Source organism: Lipotes vexillifer, unplaced genomic scaffold (assembly GCF_000442215.2).
Source record: "Lipotes vexillifer unplaced genomic scaffold, Lipotes_vexillifer_v1.1 scaffold8, whole genome shotgun sequence".
In the NCBI taxonomy this organism is placed as follows: domain Eukaryota; kingdom Metazoa; phylum Chordata; class Mammalia; order Artiodactyla; family Lipotidae; genus Lipotes; species Lipotes vexillifer.
In genome coordinates this window covers 6,579,242-6,595,632 of record NW_006781519.1, presented here as the reverse complement: position 1 = coordinate 6,595,632, position 16,391 = coordinate 6,579,242, and the positions used below count along the sequence as shown (strand labels likewise).

General features: G+C 40.2%; 1 protein-coding gene across 6 annotated transcripts in view; it reads right to left on the bottom strand.

Moving 5' to 3' along the window:
* The window catches only part of CADPS (calcium dependent secretion activator), a 475,342-nt gene that overhangs the window by 109,647 nt on the left and 349,304 nt on the right, over positions 1–16,391 (bottom strand). For 3 of the 6 annotated variants that reach the window (XM_007454767.1, XM_007454766.1, XM_007454768.1), the window contains 2 exons: positions 16,076–16,139; positions 15,541–15,664 (listed from right to left, as the gene is read on the bottom strand). In XM_007454767.1, the coding sequence (XP_007454829.1) occupies positions 15,541–15,664; positions 16,076–16,139 (188 nt within the window). Of the gene's footprint in view, positions 1–10,862; positions 10,881–12,265; positions 12,284–13,115; positions 13,185–15,540; positions 15,665–16,075; positions 16,140–16,391 lie in introns of all 6 variants that reach the window. The other 3 variants (XM_007454769.1, XM_007454764.1, XM_007454765.1) reach the window with 3 other exon arrangements.

The following is a 16,391-nucleotide window of genomic DNA, read 5'->3' as shown; positions in this document are numbered from 1 at the left end:
TCCTGCAGCATCTTGCATCTCCCTCTACAGCACAGTCACCAGATGAAATTACTTGTTTTATGCCTGTGTTCTCCAGTCTATTTGGAGCTCCCCAAGGGTAGGGACCTCAGTTGCTTTTCCTCATTGCTCCCTCCCCTGGTGCCTGGCACAGGTCTTGGAACTTTGTGGGTGTTTAACAAGTATATGTGGAACTATATTGCAATGTTTTATTTTGAAATTTATGATAAAGAGATAAATCAGCTGCCTCTTCTATTCTGCTGACATCCAAACTGCAACCCCTGGCTCAGCAGCTTCAGCATCATCTGAGAGTTTGTCAGATTTCCAGGCTCCACACCAGATCTGCCAAATCAGAATCTACGTCTTAACAAGATCCCCAGGGATTTGTATAAGCATCAAATTTTGAGAAGCATTGTTTTATATTCCATTTCTGAAATCAAATAATATGTCTATATTCCACATTTGGATTTGGAGGTTTCCTTTTAAATAACAATACACAAATAACATAATTTCATGTTTATAATAATAACATATATAAAATTATACCTCTATAGATAGACAGATAGATAGATAGTAATGGGTGCTTACCATATGCCAGGCACTGTGTTAAGGGCTTTGTTTGGAATATGTGTTTTAATCTTTGCAACAACCCTTTGGGAGGAGAAACCATTATTAACCTCTTTGACAGAAGACAAAAGGGAGACTTAAACTCACTGGAGCCAAGATTGTGATTTAAATTTTTGGTATAACAGATCCTGAGTGCTCAGGCTGGTCCTGAGGTACTGTTTTCTTGGAGCTGTATGTTAGGATTCTAGTGTGTGGATGCCTGGCTTCTTCAGCTGTCACACTGGAAGCAAGGCCAGTTACTAAATTGTGAGTGGGGCCAGTATCTCTTGGCTAAAAGACAAGGTAGCCTGGGGGCAGGGGCTGGAGGGGAGTGGGTATGTGTGAAGGCCCTAAATAGTGTGCAAGACCCCAGACTAGAGTCACTCACTGCCCATCTTATTTTGAAACTGGCTTCTTTTCTCTAAGCCTTGGTTTCCCCACCTGTCAAATGAAGCTTTAGGATTCAGTGACTGCAAAACCCCTTTGTGGTGATATAATTTTATCATTAATAATCACAGGTGTTTCATAGTATAGAAGTTGAAAGTGTGGACTTTGGAATTAGGCTTGTGTTCAAATTCTGTCTCTACAACTAACCAGCTATGAGGCCTTGGACCCAGTTACTTAACATCTATTTCTATTTCTCTGTATTTCTACAGACAACAGAGTGATTTCTTATTTCATGGAGTGTAAGAGGCACATTTTAACATTTCTGAAATTGGAAGCATCTTACATTTGATGGCGTGTCACAATTTAGTTGGCAGCATTATTTTATTCTTAGGAGTACATAAATTAATGGTGTGTCTTATAATTGATGGCTTTTAGATTCAATGAAATATGGTAACAAAATACTTATCTCATAGAATTGTTGTGAAAATTAAATGAGATATGCACGTATCTACTTGGCACATATTAAATTCTCAATAAATGACAGTTGTTATCATGATTATGATCGGCAGCATGTCTTTTTCTTTTCTGGTAGAAGAGACATTAGTTTCATATTTATTGATTCGTGGCGAATTTTTAACACATCCTCTCTTCCTCCAAGATCTTCCTTGGTGAGAGTGTTTGAAACATGTTTCTCCTTGCCCTCCTCATTTTTCATAAAGTATAGATGAGATACTAGTCTACAGAATAATTTGGGCTTGGAAACCCTGATTTGTGTATCACTAAAACAAGAAGGATGAAAAGAAAAACATTTAGTCCCTGTGTATACGATATGAAGCATGAGATGGTCCTCGATTTAGGATTTTAGGATGGCCTGGATCTTGCTGAGATGGATTTGCCCTCACTGGTTTCTTGGGTGGGTGACTCCATACTGTGTGTGGTGAGTATCACAATCTTGCTTGTCCCCTTTTTCTCCTTCTACTGGACTTGGACCTATAAGAAGTTCGATGGAGATGGGAAAAAATACAGAAACTCAACACTACAGAATCTGCTTGGAAGTCCTTTGGATGGATTTGGCTTGCTCTAGAAGGTTTCTGTCACTTGGGAAGAAAAGAAAAATCTTCAGTTCCTTGGCAATCTCAGGGAATCTCAATTGTCCTCATAAGACTTCGCAGGGGAAAGATTTTGGCAAATACCTGGTCCCAGAAAGGACTGCTCTGTTTTTTGGTCGTCTTCCTGAATTAAAAGTTGTATACTTTTGAATGTATCCACTGAGTGAAAGGGTATTATCCAATTGCCCGTCACATTAGCTGGAAAGACTGCATGGTGGAAAGAGACAAAAAAAAAAAAAAAAAAAAGCACGGTGTTTGAATTTAAATGATCTGGGTTCAAATCCTGCTGGAAAATGTCCTTTATCCTTTCCAAATCTCAGCTTCCTCATCTGTAAGAGGGGCAATAATGAAGCATTCTCCATGTGACTAAGGTAAAGAATGAATCAGATCACCATGTAAAGTCCTTAGCACAGTGCTTGGGTCCATGGGTAGACTGTCTGTCTGTCTGTCTGCCTATGTATCTATCTATCTAATTTTGCAAATCCTTGCCATATTTGAAGGAAAAATTGTTTTATTTCAAGTTCCAGTAGAACTGTTCTGATGCTCATAAAATTATGCAAGTATTTAGCCAAGAACTGAGGCAAAACAGCAATAGTAGTGTAGACTTTCTCAGAGCTTGCTGGGTTCACAACGTGTGATGGTTTAAATGGAAATGTATTTAAAATAATAGAATTTATTTACAGGGGTCACAGCTTTTCTCTTGTAGAGTAACAGCCTTTTACACGTTTTTTCTTGAGATACTGTAATTAAACTGAACATTTAATTTCTAATAATGCTACCAGACAGAAAGCATAAGCCCACCAAAATGCCATCTGCAGAGTCCAGGAGCCTTGCAAAACACAGCCTGACCGAAGGACTCTTCAGCTGTGTGTATTTCACCCCGATTTGTACATGTAACTCCAGCTGTGCCGGGCCACCTGCACGCATTCAGTTTTGCATACCTATCCAGCGATTCAGGCTTTGTTTCCCTCGAAGGAAATTGAAAAGGGAGGGGAAGGGTAAGAAAAAAGATGTAAAGATTGGGAAAGAAGTGATTATGATTTCGATTATGACTGAGATCTACTTTGCCAAGAAGAGGCCTTGGACGTACCAAGTTTCAAACCCAACTGTGCTTTGACCTTAACTTTTAGGTCCGGTTTTACTCTCTTTCTCCTCCTGCATCCTTTCTCTCCATCCCAGCCAGTATGATTTTTCTGGAGTGCAAAACACCAAGCCGTCGTCCCCATGCTTGAAGAGCTTGCAGTGGCTCTTTATCACCTTTGGAAGTGAGACGTGGAATTTTTCTTGCAAAAAATCTACATGCAAAAGTTGGTATAGGACTTCCCTGGTGGCACAGCGGTTGAGAGTCCACCTGCCGATGCAGGGGACACGGGTTCGTGACCCAGTCCGGGAAGATCCCACATGCTGCGGAGCAGCTAGGCCTATGAGCCATGGCCGCTGAGCCTGCGCGTCTGGAGCCTGTGCTCCGCAACGGGAGAGGCCACAACAGTGAGAGACCCGCGTACCGCAAAAAAATAAAAATAAAAAAAAAATTAAAAAGTTGGTACAAAGCCAGGTGAAAAACCTTTGGACCATGAGAGACAGTCTGAACTCTGTATTATGATGGCACGTAAAGGTCTTGGAGATCTTGTCTCCTGCGTCTGTTGCCACCCTCAGCATACACTCCTGCCATCATTTCACCCTGCTGTGCAGCCACATCGAATTATGGAGTAGTTCAGAGTGTGGCCTCTAACTCGCCTCAGATGCTGCCTCTGCTGACTTTTTTTTTTTTAAACATTTTTATTGGAGTATAATTGCTTTATAATGGTGTGTTCGGTTCTGCTGTATAACAAAGTGAGTCAGCTCTACATATACATATATCCCCATATCTCCTCCCTCTTGCGTCTCCCTCTCATCCTCCCTATCCCACCCCTCTAGGTGGTCACAGAGCACTGAGCTGATCTCCCTGTGCTATGCGGCTGCTTCCCAGTAGCTATCTATTTTGCACTTGGTAGTGTATATATATCAATGCTACTGTCTCACTTTGTCCCAGCTTACCCTTCCCCCTCCCCGTGTCCTCAAGTCCATTCTCTACGTCTGCGTCTTTATTCCTGTCCTGCCACTACGTTCTTCAGAACCATTATTTTGTTTTTCTAGATTCCATACATATATGTGTTAGCATACGGTATTTGTTTTTCTATTTCTGACTTACTTCACTCTGTATGACAGTCTCTAGGTCCATCCAACTCACTACAAATAACTCAATTTCGTTTCTTTTTAAGGCTGAGTAATACTCCATTGTATATATGGGCCACATCTTCTTTATCCATTCATCTGTCGATGGACACTTAGGTTGCTTCCATCTCCTGGCTATTGTAAATAGAGCTGCAAAGAACATTGTGGTACATGACTGTCTTTGAATTATGGATTTCTCAGGGTATATGCCCAGTAGTGGGATTGCTGGGTTGTATGGTAGTTCTATTTTTAGTTTTTTAAGGAACCTCCATACTGTTCTCCATAGCGGCTGTACCAATTTACATTCCCACCAACAGTGCAAGAAAGGGTTCCCATTTCTCCACACCCTCGCCAGCATTTACTGTTTGTAGATTTTTTGATGACGGCCATTCTGACCGGTATGAGGTGATACCTCATTGTGGTTTTGATTTGCATTTCTCTAATGATTAGTGATGTTGAGCATCCTTTCATGTGTCTGTTGGCAATCTGTATATCTTCTTTGGAGAAATGTCTATTTAGGTCTTCTGCCCATTTTTGGATTGGGTTGTTTGTTTTTCTGATATTGAGCTGCATGAGCTGCTGGTATATTTTGGAGATTAATCCTTTGTCAGTTGCTTTGTTTGTAAATATTTTCTCCCATCCTGAGGGTTGTCTTTTTGTCTTGTTTATGGTTTCCTTTGCTGTGCAAAAGCTTTGAAGTTTCATTAGGTTCCAGTTGTTTATTTTTGTGTTTATTTCCATTTCTCTAGGAGTGGGTCAAAAAGGATTTTGCTGTGATTTATGTCATCGAGTGTTCTGCCTATGATTTCCTCTAAGAGTTTTTTAGTGTCTGGCCTTACATTTAGGTATTTAATCCACTTGGAGTTTATTTTTGTGTATGTTGTTAGAGAGTGTTCTAATTTCATTCTTTTACATGTAGCTGTCCAGTTTTCCCAGCACCACTTATTGAAGAGGCTGTCTTTTCTCCACTGTATGTTTTTGCCTCCTTTATCAAAAATAAGGTGACCATATGTGCATGGGTTTATCTCTGGGATTTCTGTCCTGTTCCATTGATCGATATTTCTGTTTTTGTGCCAGTACCATACTGTCTTGATTACTGTAGCTTTGTAGTATAGTGTGAAGTCTAGGAGTCTGATTCCTCCAGCTCCGTTTTTCTTTCTCAAGCTTGCTTTGGCTATTTGGGGTCTTTTGTGTTTCCATACAAACTGTGAAATTTTTTGTTCTACTTCTGTGAAAAATGTCATTGGTAGTTTGATAGGGATTGCACTGAATCTGTAGATTGCTCTGGGTAGTACAGTCATTTTCACAATGTTGAGTCTTCCAATCCAAGAACGTGGTATATCTCTCCATCTGTTTGTAACATCTTTAATTTCTTTCATCAGTGTCTTGCAGTTTTCTGCATACAGGTCTTTTGTCTCCTTAAGTAGGTTTATTCCTAGGTATTTTATTCTTTTTGTAGCAATGGTAAATGGGAGTGTTTCCTTAATTTCTCTTTTAGATTTTTCATCATTAGTGTATAGGAATGCAAGAGATTTCTGTGCATTAATTCTGTATTCTGCTACTTTACCAAACTCATTGATTAGCTCTAGTAGTTTTCTCGTAGCATCTTTAGGATCCTCCGGGTATAGTAACATGTCATCTGCAAACAGTGCCAGCTTTACTTCTTCTTTTCCGATTTGGATTCCTTTTATTTCGTTTTCTTCTCTGATTGCTGTAGCTAAAACTGCCAAAACTATGTTGAATAATAGTGATGAGAGTGGGCAACCTTGCCTTTTTCTTGATCTTAGTGGAAAGAGTTTCAGCTTTTCACCATTGAGAGCGATGTTGGCTGTGGGTCTGTCATATACGGCCTTTATTATGTTGAGGTAAGTTCCCTCTATGCCTACTTTCTGGAGGGTTTTTATCATAAATGAGTATTAAATTTTGTTGAAAGCTTTTCCTGCACCTTGAGATGATCATATGGCTTTTCTCCTTCAATTTGTTAATATGGTTAATCGCATTGATAGATTTGCATATACTGAAGGATCCTTGCATTCCTGGGATAAACCCCACTTGGTCATGGTGTATGATCCTTTTAATGTGCTGCTGGATTCTGTTTGCTAGTATTTTGTTGAGGATTTTTGCATCTATGTTCATCAGTGATATTGGCTGTAGTTTTCTTTCATTGTGGCACCTTTGCCTGGTTTTGGTATCAGGGTGATGGTGGCCTCGTAGAATGAGTTTGGGAGTGTTCCTCCCTCTGCTATACTTTGGAAGAGTTTGAGAAGGATAGGTGTTAGCTCTTCTCTAAACGTTTGATAGAATTCACCTGTGAAGCCATCTGGTCCTGGGCTTTTGTTTGTTGGTAGATTTTTATTCAGTTTCAATTTCAGTGCTTGTGCTTGATCTGTTTATATTTTCTATTTCTTCCTGGTTCAGTCTTGGAAGGTTGCGCTTTTCTAACAACTTGTCCATTTCTTCCAGGTTGTCCTTTTTTTTTTTTTTTTTTCCGTTACGCGGGCCTCTCACTGCTGTGGCCCCTCCCGCTGCGGAGCACAGGCTCTGGACGCGCAGGCCCAGCCGCTCCGCAGCATGTGGGATCCTCCTGGACTGGGGAACAAACCTGTGTCCCCTGCATCGGCAGGCGGACTCTCAACCACTGCGCCACCAAGGAAGCCCCAGGTTGTCCTTTTTATTGGCATTTTATTGGCATAGTGTTGCTTGTAGTAATCTCTCGTGATCCTTTGTATTTCTGCAGTGTCGGTTGTTGCTTCCCCTTTTTCATTTCTGATTCTATTGATTTGAGTCTTCTCCCTTTTTTCCTTGATGAGTCTGGCTAATGGTTTATCAATTTTGTTTATCTTCTCAAAGAACCAGCTTGTAGTTTTATTGATCTTTGCTATTGTTTCCTTCATTTCTTATTCATTTATTTCTGCTCTGATCTTTATGATTTCTTTCCTTCTTCTAACTTTGGGTTTTTTTTGTTCTTCTTTCTCTAATTGCTTTAGGTGTAATGTTAGCTTGTCTATTTGAGATGTTTCTTGTTTCCTGACGTAAGATTGTATTGCTATAAACCTCCCTCTTAGAACTGCTTGTGCTGCATCCCATAGGTTTTGGGTTGTCATGTTTTCACTCCCATGTGTTTCTAGGTATTTTTTGATTTCCTCTTTGATTTCTTCAGTGATCTCTTGGTTATTTAGTAGTGTATTGTTTAGCCTCCATGTGTTTGTATTTTTCACAGATTTTTTTTTCCTGTAATTGATATCTAGTGTCATAGCGCTGTGGTTGGAAAAGACACCTGATACGATTTCAATTTTCTTAAATTTACCGAGGCTTGATTTGTGACTCAAAATATGATCTATCCTGGAGAATGTTCCATGAGCACTTGAGAAGAAAGTGTAATCTGCTGTTTTTGGATGGAATGTCCTGTAAATATCAATTAGGTCCATTTTGTGTAATGTATCATTGAAAGCTTGTGTTTCCTTATTTATTTTCATTTTGGATGATCTGTCCATTGGTGAAAGTGGGGTGCTAAAGTTCCCTACTATGATTGTGTTACTGTTGATTTCCCCTTTTATGGCTGTTAACATTTGCCTTATGTATTGAGGTGCTCCTGTGTTGGGTGCATAAATATTTATCATTGTTATATCTTCTTCTTGGATTGATCCCTTGATCATTATGTAGTGTCCTTCTTTGTCTCTTGTAATAGTCTTTATTTTAAAGTCTATTTTGTCTGATATGAGAATTGCTACTGCAGCTTTCTTTTGATTTCCATTTGCATGGAATATCTTTTTCCATCCCCTCACTTTCAGTCTGTACGTGTCCCTAGGTCTGAAGTAGGTCTCTTGTAGACAGCATACATACGGGTCTTGTTTTTGTATCCATTCAGCTAGTCTGTGTCCTTTGGCGGGAGCATTTAATCCATTTCCATTTAAGGTAGTTATCAATATGTATGTTCCTATTACCATTTTCTTAAATGTTTTGGGTTTGTTATTGCAGGTCTTTTCCTTCTCTTGTGTTTCCTGCCTAGAGAAGTTCCTTTAGCATTTGTTGTAGAGCTGGTTTGGTGGTGCTGAATTCTCTTAGCTTTTGCTTGCCTGTAAAGGTTTTAACTTCTCCATCAAATCTGAATGAGATCCTTGCTGGGTAGAGTAGTCTTGGTTGTAGGTGCTTCCCTTTCATCACTTTAAATATATCGTGCCATTCCCTTCTGGCGTGCAGAGTTTCTGCTGCAAGATCAGCTGTTAACCTTATGGGGATTCCCTTGTATGTTAGTTATTGCTTTTCCCTTGCTACAATTTAATGGTAGTTAATTTTTGATAGTTTGATTAATATGTGTCTTGGCATGTTTCTGCTTGGATTTATCCTGTATGGGACTCTCTGCACTTCCTGGACTTGTTTCACTATTTCCTTTCCCATATTAGGGAAGTTTTCAACTCTAATCTCTTCAAATATTTTCTCAGTCCCTTTCTTTTCCTGTTCTTCTTCTGGGACCCCTATAATTCGAATGTTGGTGTGTTTAACGTTGTCCCAGAGGTCTCTGAGACTGTCCGCAATTCTTTTCATTCTTTTTTAAAATTCTGCTCTGCAGTAGTTATTTCCATTATTTTATCTTCCAGGTCACTTACCCGTTCCTCTGCCTCAGTTATTCTGCTATTGATTCCTTCTAGAGAATTTTTAATTTCATTTATTGTGTTGTTCATCATTGTTTGTTTGCTCTCTAGTTCTTCTAGGTCCTTGTTAAACGTTTGTTGTATTTTGTCCATTCTATTTCCAAGATTTTGGATCACCTTTACTATCATTACTCTGAATTCTTTTTCAGGTGGACTGCCTATTTCCTCTTCATTTGTTTGGTCTGGTGGGTTTTTGCCTTGCTCCTTCATCTGCTGTGTGTTTCTCTGTCTTCTCATTTTGCTTAACTTACTGTGTCTGGGTCTCCTTTTCACAGGCTGCAGGTCTGTAGTTCTCGTTGTTTTTGGTGTCTGCTCCCAGTGGGTGAGGTTGATTCAGTGGGTTGTGTAGGCTTCCTGGGGGAGGGGACTAGTGTCTGTGTTCTGGTGGATGAGGCTGGATCTTGTGTTTCTGGTGGGCAGAACTGTGTCCAGTGGTGTGTTTTGGGGTGTCTGTGACCTTATTATGATTTTAGGCAGCCTCTCTGCTAATGGTGGGGTTATGTTCCTGTCTTGCTAGCTGTTTGGCATAGTGTGTCCAGCACTGTAGCCTGCTGGTCATTGAGTGGAGCTTGGTGTTAGCATTGAGATGGGGATCTCTGGGAGAGCTCTCGCCATTTGATATTACGTGGGGCCGGGAGGTCTCTGGTGGGCCAGTGTCCTGGACTCTGCTCTCCCACCTCAGAGGCTCAGATCTGACACCGGCTAGAGCACCAAGACCCTGTCAGCCACATGGCTCAGAAAAAAAGGGAGGAAAACAAGAAAGAAAGAAAGAAAGAAAATAAAGAAAGAAAGTTATTAAAATAGAAAAAATTATTAAAAATAAAGAAATAAAAAAGTAATTAAAAAAAGAGAGAGAAAGAAAGAAGAGAGCAACCAAACCAAAAAACACATCCACCAATGATAAGCAGAGCTAAAAACTATACTAAAAAACAAACAAACAAAAAAACTGGACAGCCAGAACCCTAGGACAAATGGCAAATGCAAAGCTATACAGACAAAATCACACAAAGAAGCACACACATACACACTCACAAAAAGAGAAAAAGGAAAAATATATACATTAAAAAAAAAAAAAAGGAAGAGAGCAACCAAATCAATAAACAAATCTAACAATGATAATAAGCTCTAAATACTAAACTACAATAAACATAAAACCAGAAACAAATTAGATGCAGAAAGCAAACCCCAAGGCTACAGTTGCTCCCAAAGTCCACCATCTCAATTTTGGGATGATTCGTTGTCTACTCAGGTCTTCCACAGATGCAGGGTACATCAAGTTGACCGTGGAGATTTTATCCGCTGCTCCTGAAGCTGATGGGAGAGATTTCCCTTTCTCTTCTTTGTTTGCACAGCTCCTGGGGGTCAGCTTTGGATTTGGCCCCACCTCTGTGCGTAGGTTGCCTGAGGGCGTCTTTTGGGAAGTCTGAGGTCTTATGCCAGCATTCAGTAGGTGCTCCGTAGGAGTTGCTCCACACGTAGATATAGTTTTGATGTATTTGTGGGGAGGAAGGTGATCTCCACGTCTTACTCCTCCACCATCTTGAAGGCCTGCCCAACTATTTTTCTTTTTGTTCTTTTTCTTTCCCCTGAGGACCTTGGCGCTGACCACATCATGCACTCAGGCCGTCACATGCCTGGGCACCCCAGCTCTGCTTACTCTCAAGAAGACTCTGGCTTCACTTAATCTTCTGGGAGTGTGTTATTTAATCTCTCCATATCTCAGTTTGCTCATCTCTAAAATGGGAATAATAGTAGTAGCTACCTCAGAAGGGGTTTTGAGGATTAAATGAGTGGATATACATAAAGTACTGAGACTTGTACCTGGCGTGTAATACACAATTAATAAGCTTTAGCTATTTTTATTAACTCTACAGTTTTATGTATTTGCACATATTACTCTCTTTATCTGGGGTGCCTCTCCACTTTCCAATCCCACCTCCTTTTCACTGATTCTATTTCATCTTTCAAGACGAAGACCAAGCTTGCCATTCTTTTTTTTTTTTTTTTTTTTTTTTTTTGTGGTATGTGGCCCTCTCACTCTTGTGGCCTCTCCCGTTGCGGAGCACAGGCTCCGGATGCACAGGCTCAGTGGCCACGGCTCACGGGCCCAGCCGCTCCACGGCATGTGGGATCTTCCTGGACCAGGGCATGAACCCATGTCCCCTGCATCGGCAGGTGGACTCTCGACCACTGTGCCTCCAGGGAAGCCCCAAGCTTGCCATTCTTGTGAAGACTTCCATGGTTTTCTGACAAGGCCCTTTTACATACAACTCTATACCAATCGGTGTTGCTGCATACTGAATTTGTAATTTACACTTATGCACCTATTTACATATGCTCCATAAGGGTAAGAGCTGTTTCCTCTTGTTTACATAGTCCCTGGCTTTTACCACTGTACCTGGCACATGGTAGTCTCCCACTAAGCACTTGTCTAATGAATGAACGAATGAATGAGTGAATGAATAAATGAACACCTTTCCTTCCAGGGAGAAAAAGGCCTGTATGCCTTGAACACAGGTTTTTGAGTCTTCGAATACTTATTGCTAGCCTGGTGCTTGGCGTGTGCTCAAAAATGCTTTCTGAACTGATTGGAAATGCATTTAATTCTAATCAGATGATAATTATCTTTGGAGGATCCTTTAGACCTTAAAACCATGATCCATACTCTATATTTGTTAAAGGTTTAAGTTCGAGCTTTCCTCAAAATATACTCAGAAGTCTGGGGACCAAACAAGAAGGAAATTGCCAAAGCCAGAAAACATTTAAGGGCTTTCCTCTCGTGAAACTTCTAGCAATGGCCCCTGTTTAGCCACCTTTGCGTGCATCCTGCCTCATCATGTGATACATACAAGAACAACACGGACACAACTCCTCTCTGCCTTGGCCGAGAAACATTCATCAAAGAACACAAACTTCTCAATAGGGCAGAAAACAGGAAAAAGAAATGAAAAACAAAGAGGAAGATAAGTTTGCTTCAGTCACTGTGTTTTTTAAAAAAGCGCATGAGGCCAAATCACTGGAATCCTGAAACCAAAGATGAAATGAAGCTCCACAGCAAACCAGGGTTCTGTTCCCTCAAAACTTATGCCTTTACAGAAATTCTCCTCTATAGAGGTCAACATCTAGTGGGCATGAGATGTAGTTAGACAGCACAAATTAACTCCTTAAGTATTACCGCAACTCCACATCAGTCTTTGGGAGTACATACATTAAGGAGCTATTAAAAAACAAAAACAGAAACAAAAACTAAATATAACTCAACAGTCCTGATGGTTTATAATGCATATACAATTGGTTCACCTGCATCCTTTTGATTCTCTATTTGAAAGAGAAAGCACGACAAGGAGAGAAGAGAGAGAGAAACAAGAACACATGCAAGGATTAATGAGCAAGTGAACCAAAATGCCCCCCACTTATGTGTGATACATGATATTGGAAGGAAAAAGTTGCCCTTGAGTTCCCACCGCCCAGAAGTGTGGGGTCAATGCTGCACAAATAGAAAATTAGTCAAATTAAGTTTAATGTGAAATCAAGCTGTGACACATACATGAACTCTCCAAGTGACAACTAAGTCATATGTTCTAGCCAGAGCTTAGAGGACGAGGACAACTCCAAATCTCCAGAAAGAACAAGAAAAAGCTTCCCAGTTTGCGAGAACAGACAGGAGGCATATAAGATCTAACTTTTACAGAGAATGGACCACCCTGTGTGATCTACCCACAACAGTTTGATATCTTAAACATGGAAAAGAAAGCACGGTTTTGCCCCAACTGTCCTTTATCTGACACCTAACACATTGCTCCCCACCTAGCTGCTACGTTTTGATTGTGTACCAGTGACAAGCACTTTACAAATTGGGGTTACACACAAGCAAAGTAAAAATGCATTCAGGTCACAGACAGAGAATAACTGAAAAACTTACAGACAAATCTGAGTTTATCACAAACAAATGGCTTAATTGTCTAACCTGTGTTAGGCTGATAAAAGTGACTGGACTTCTCACACTGGGTTTCACAGACAGAATCAACAGACAAGCCAATGCTAAAAAACTTGAAGCAAGGAGAGTGAGTTGGTTTGGATCTGAATTTTCTTGAAATAATGAAAACAGAAAGAGTGAAGACAGCATGGCGAGGAGGTGGTAGGTACTCACGAATGGTTAAATCCATCACTTGGGAGGCCAAGCAGAAGACAGGATGCTCATACATTTCTCTCTTTTTCCCTATAAAAGAGGATTTGGGCATGCAAGAGGCTTAGGTCAGAGGTCAAGAGGTTATAGGTCATAGGTTAGAGGAAAACGTTACATTAGCTCAAAGGAAAATAGCCACAGAATATTTTGGCATAAACACAGGATAAAAGAAAAAGGAGTTTCAAAATTGGAGATCTACTGGATTAACCATTCAGCATGCCGTGAGTCACGAGAGAGATTGTGACCATGATTTTACACGTCTCTTTAGAATTATTTGCAAGAATACAATGACCGAAAACATCATGAATAAAGGGAAACAGAATTTCATTGATTGAAGGCTCCAAGATACTAAGGATTTCAGACTTTAGTATCTAAGGCTCTTGAGGTATTTCTTCATAAACATAGTCTCCAGCAATATTACTACAACTTCTTTCCAACATTCTCAGGGGACTAAGCTGTTAATGGTCACAGAGAATCTCAAATGTCAAAATGCAAGATTTCTTTGCCGGGGGTAGGATCAGAACCTTGTAAAAGAAAGTTGTCTGGTAGTAATATATTTAAAGCTGCCATGTCTCAGCCTACGGTGGACTATGTTCATGAAAGAAAACCTGATACATGCAGCCAGAGGATGTTGGGTTGTCTGAATTAACAATCCCAGCATGCTTTGAAATTGGTGTCACAGCCACTTTTGCAGGGTTAACGTCAAAAAGTGGCTGAGCCAATCACGGACAAGGAAGGAGAGAAGCGGAAGAGAGCAGGTAGTGTGGAATGAGGTACTTCTCTGAAAAGAGAGTTGGAAAAACAAGATTGGTTTCTTCAAAGAATCCCCAGCCCTAAAAGTCACAGTGCGAAAGATAATTAACACAACCAAGAAGAATTGAGGCACAAAAGGAAATTACAGACCAGCTGATCTACTTCAGAAATGAATGCATTTTTACTTACAGATCTTAAAGTTTGTTTTTGGATATATTTATCTGAAAGAAGAGAGCAGATCTTACCAAAAGACTAGTCATAGCTAGACCAAGACCTACACATGAGGCAGCAGACGTGGCAACAGAACGTTTCTTGATCCCATCCCATCCCTGGCCTGGCCTAGAATTACTAGGTACCCGGTTGACTTTAACAAATACAACCAATCATTATGTCCTGGGAAGGTAAATGCTGGAATCATTATTTGCTAATATAGCCCTTTAACGATCTCCTTGTTCCTCTATTTTTGTCACTCATTACCAAGTCAAGAGTTGATAAACATCCTTTTAGTGCCCAATTCTTAAGTGTTTCTCCCTGGATGCATAACAACGAATTCATTACCACTGGTACACAATTTGCATTGTCAGACGGACAAAACTGAGAGAGGGAGGACATGGAATGTACAGAACACTGCGGATTTGACATGACCTTAACCTAATTCTCTAAGGAAACAAGGACTTTGGCAGGGTAAGTGATGGGGTTTTGGTAGTTGATTAGGTCTCTCTTATTTTTTCTTTTCCCAGTCATGTCCTGAAGGCAGACTATGGGTATTTGCTGGTTTTGTTTGGGTGTTTCACACGAGAGAACATCAGATTCCAGAATGCAGACACATTGAGTTTTGCACACAGAACTTCCACATTTATACACTTACACCACGGTCAAAGTTGGGTGTGGTTTTCAAATCACCCTATAGCAGCCAACAGGGTAACAATGAAAAGTGATTAATACCTTTGCAAATGAACAGGTCCCAAAGAACCATATCTTCTCAAGTAGAGTGGACTCAAAGTGCCTTTGGGCGATTGCTTGGTCATTAGTGACCACTTCCCTAAAACTTGAGAGGGCAGTGATAACAACCATCCTAGGTTTGGAGTAACAAGACTGAATAAGATCTAAAGCAAACCAGGAGCCATCGGAGACAGCCGAATACTAACCCGCCATCAAGTTTGAAAAGCTACCGAGACACAAGATATGTTCAAGAGACCAGAAAGAGTTAGGCAAAATCTTGATGTTGCTTTATTCAATTCCTGTTTTACTTCCAATGCTATCAACGGTGGACCACAAACTGTTTAGTTTCCCTCTATTTAAAGAAGGTAGCCACCCTACAGAACTCTTTCATAGAATAACATTAGCCACAGAGCAAAGTCAGGGCCAACACAGCCTCTTGGAAGGACCTTAGTTGTCTGATAACAACCTATATTCAAAATCCTTCCCTACAAAGACCATTTCCTGAGTCCCTGTGCCTTCAATCATTTATGTGGCCACAGCTGAGGAAGCTATCCCATTTCAAGTGCTTTCAAGTTTCAGCTTAACGTACAGAGATGGGCCACTGTTTTCTGGTGCCCATCAGAAAAGAGAGAGACTTGCCTAGGGAGGCATACCAAAATTTAAATTAAAAATCGGGGGCGGAAGGGGGCCTTACCTTCGATTTTGGCATACTCTGACAGCCGAGAATAGTTGACTAAAGCAGCCTGCTCTAGACATTTACGGATGACTGTTTTTACCTCCTCTTGTGGTACTGGGGTAACAATATCTTTCATCAAGACCTATAGGTGGAAAAACTACGTTCTTAAGATGGTTCAACGAAATGTGTTACTCATTTACGTTTAAAGAATTCAGTTTAAAATTAGTTGTGAATGCCTCTTTGCAACTTAACATGGATTGAGCGCCATTGTTAAAGAGAAAATAAAAAATTCCAGTGCACAGTTAGGATGTCAAAGCCTGTCCATGAATCATGGAAGGGCAAGGAGCGTATCTTCAGTATATCCTAACTATTTGAGAGTCTGGAGATAAAATATCTAGAATTTTGGCAATTTCTTCATATTTATTCTGGTATTTGATGAATGGTAAACAAATCCTTTAGAAATGACAATCTAGGCCATTCAACCACAATATTTAATTACCATGATGTTTATGTCTCTGTGTATATATCATTTGTCTTTTACTTTCATTCTTACCCTTTCCAAGAGTGAGAGGGTAGCTTTCAAAGCACCTTCAGGTCGACCAAATGGAAAGCAATACCTAAAAAAGACAGAAAAATGTTCAGGTTGCCTGAATCAATTGCATTTTAGAATGAAATATGCTGTAACTTGATTCCTATGGCAACTCTCTCTCAGGAACAGAAAATGCTTTTTATTTTGTCACGTTGTGTTATGCTAATCTGAATTCACACCATATATGTGTGTATATAATGTATATATGTGTATGTGTGAATAATGACTAAAGAGAGACTCTGCAAACGTCTGCAGCAGAAAAGAATATTTCCAGTGATGA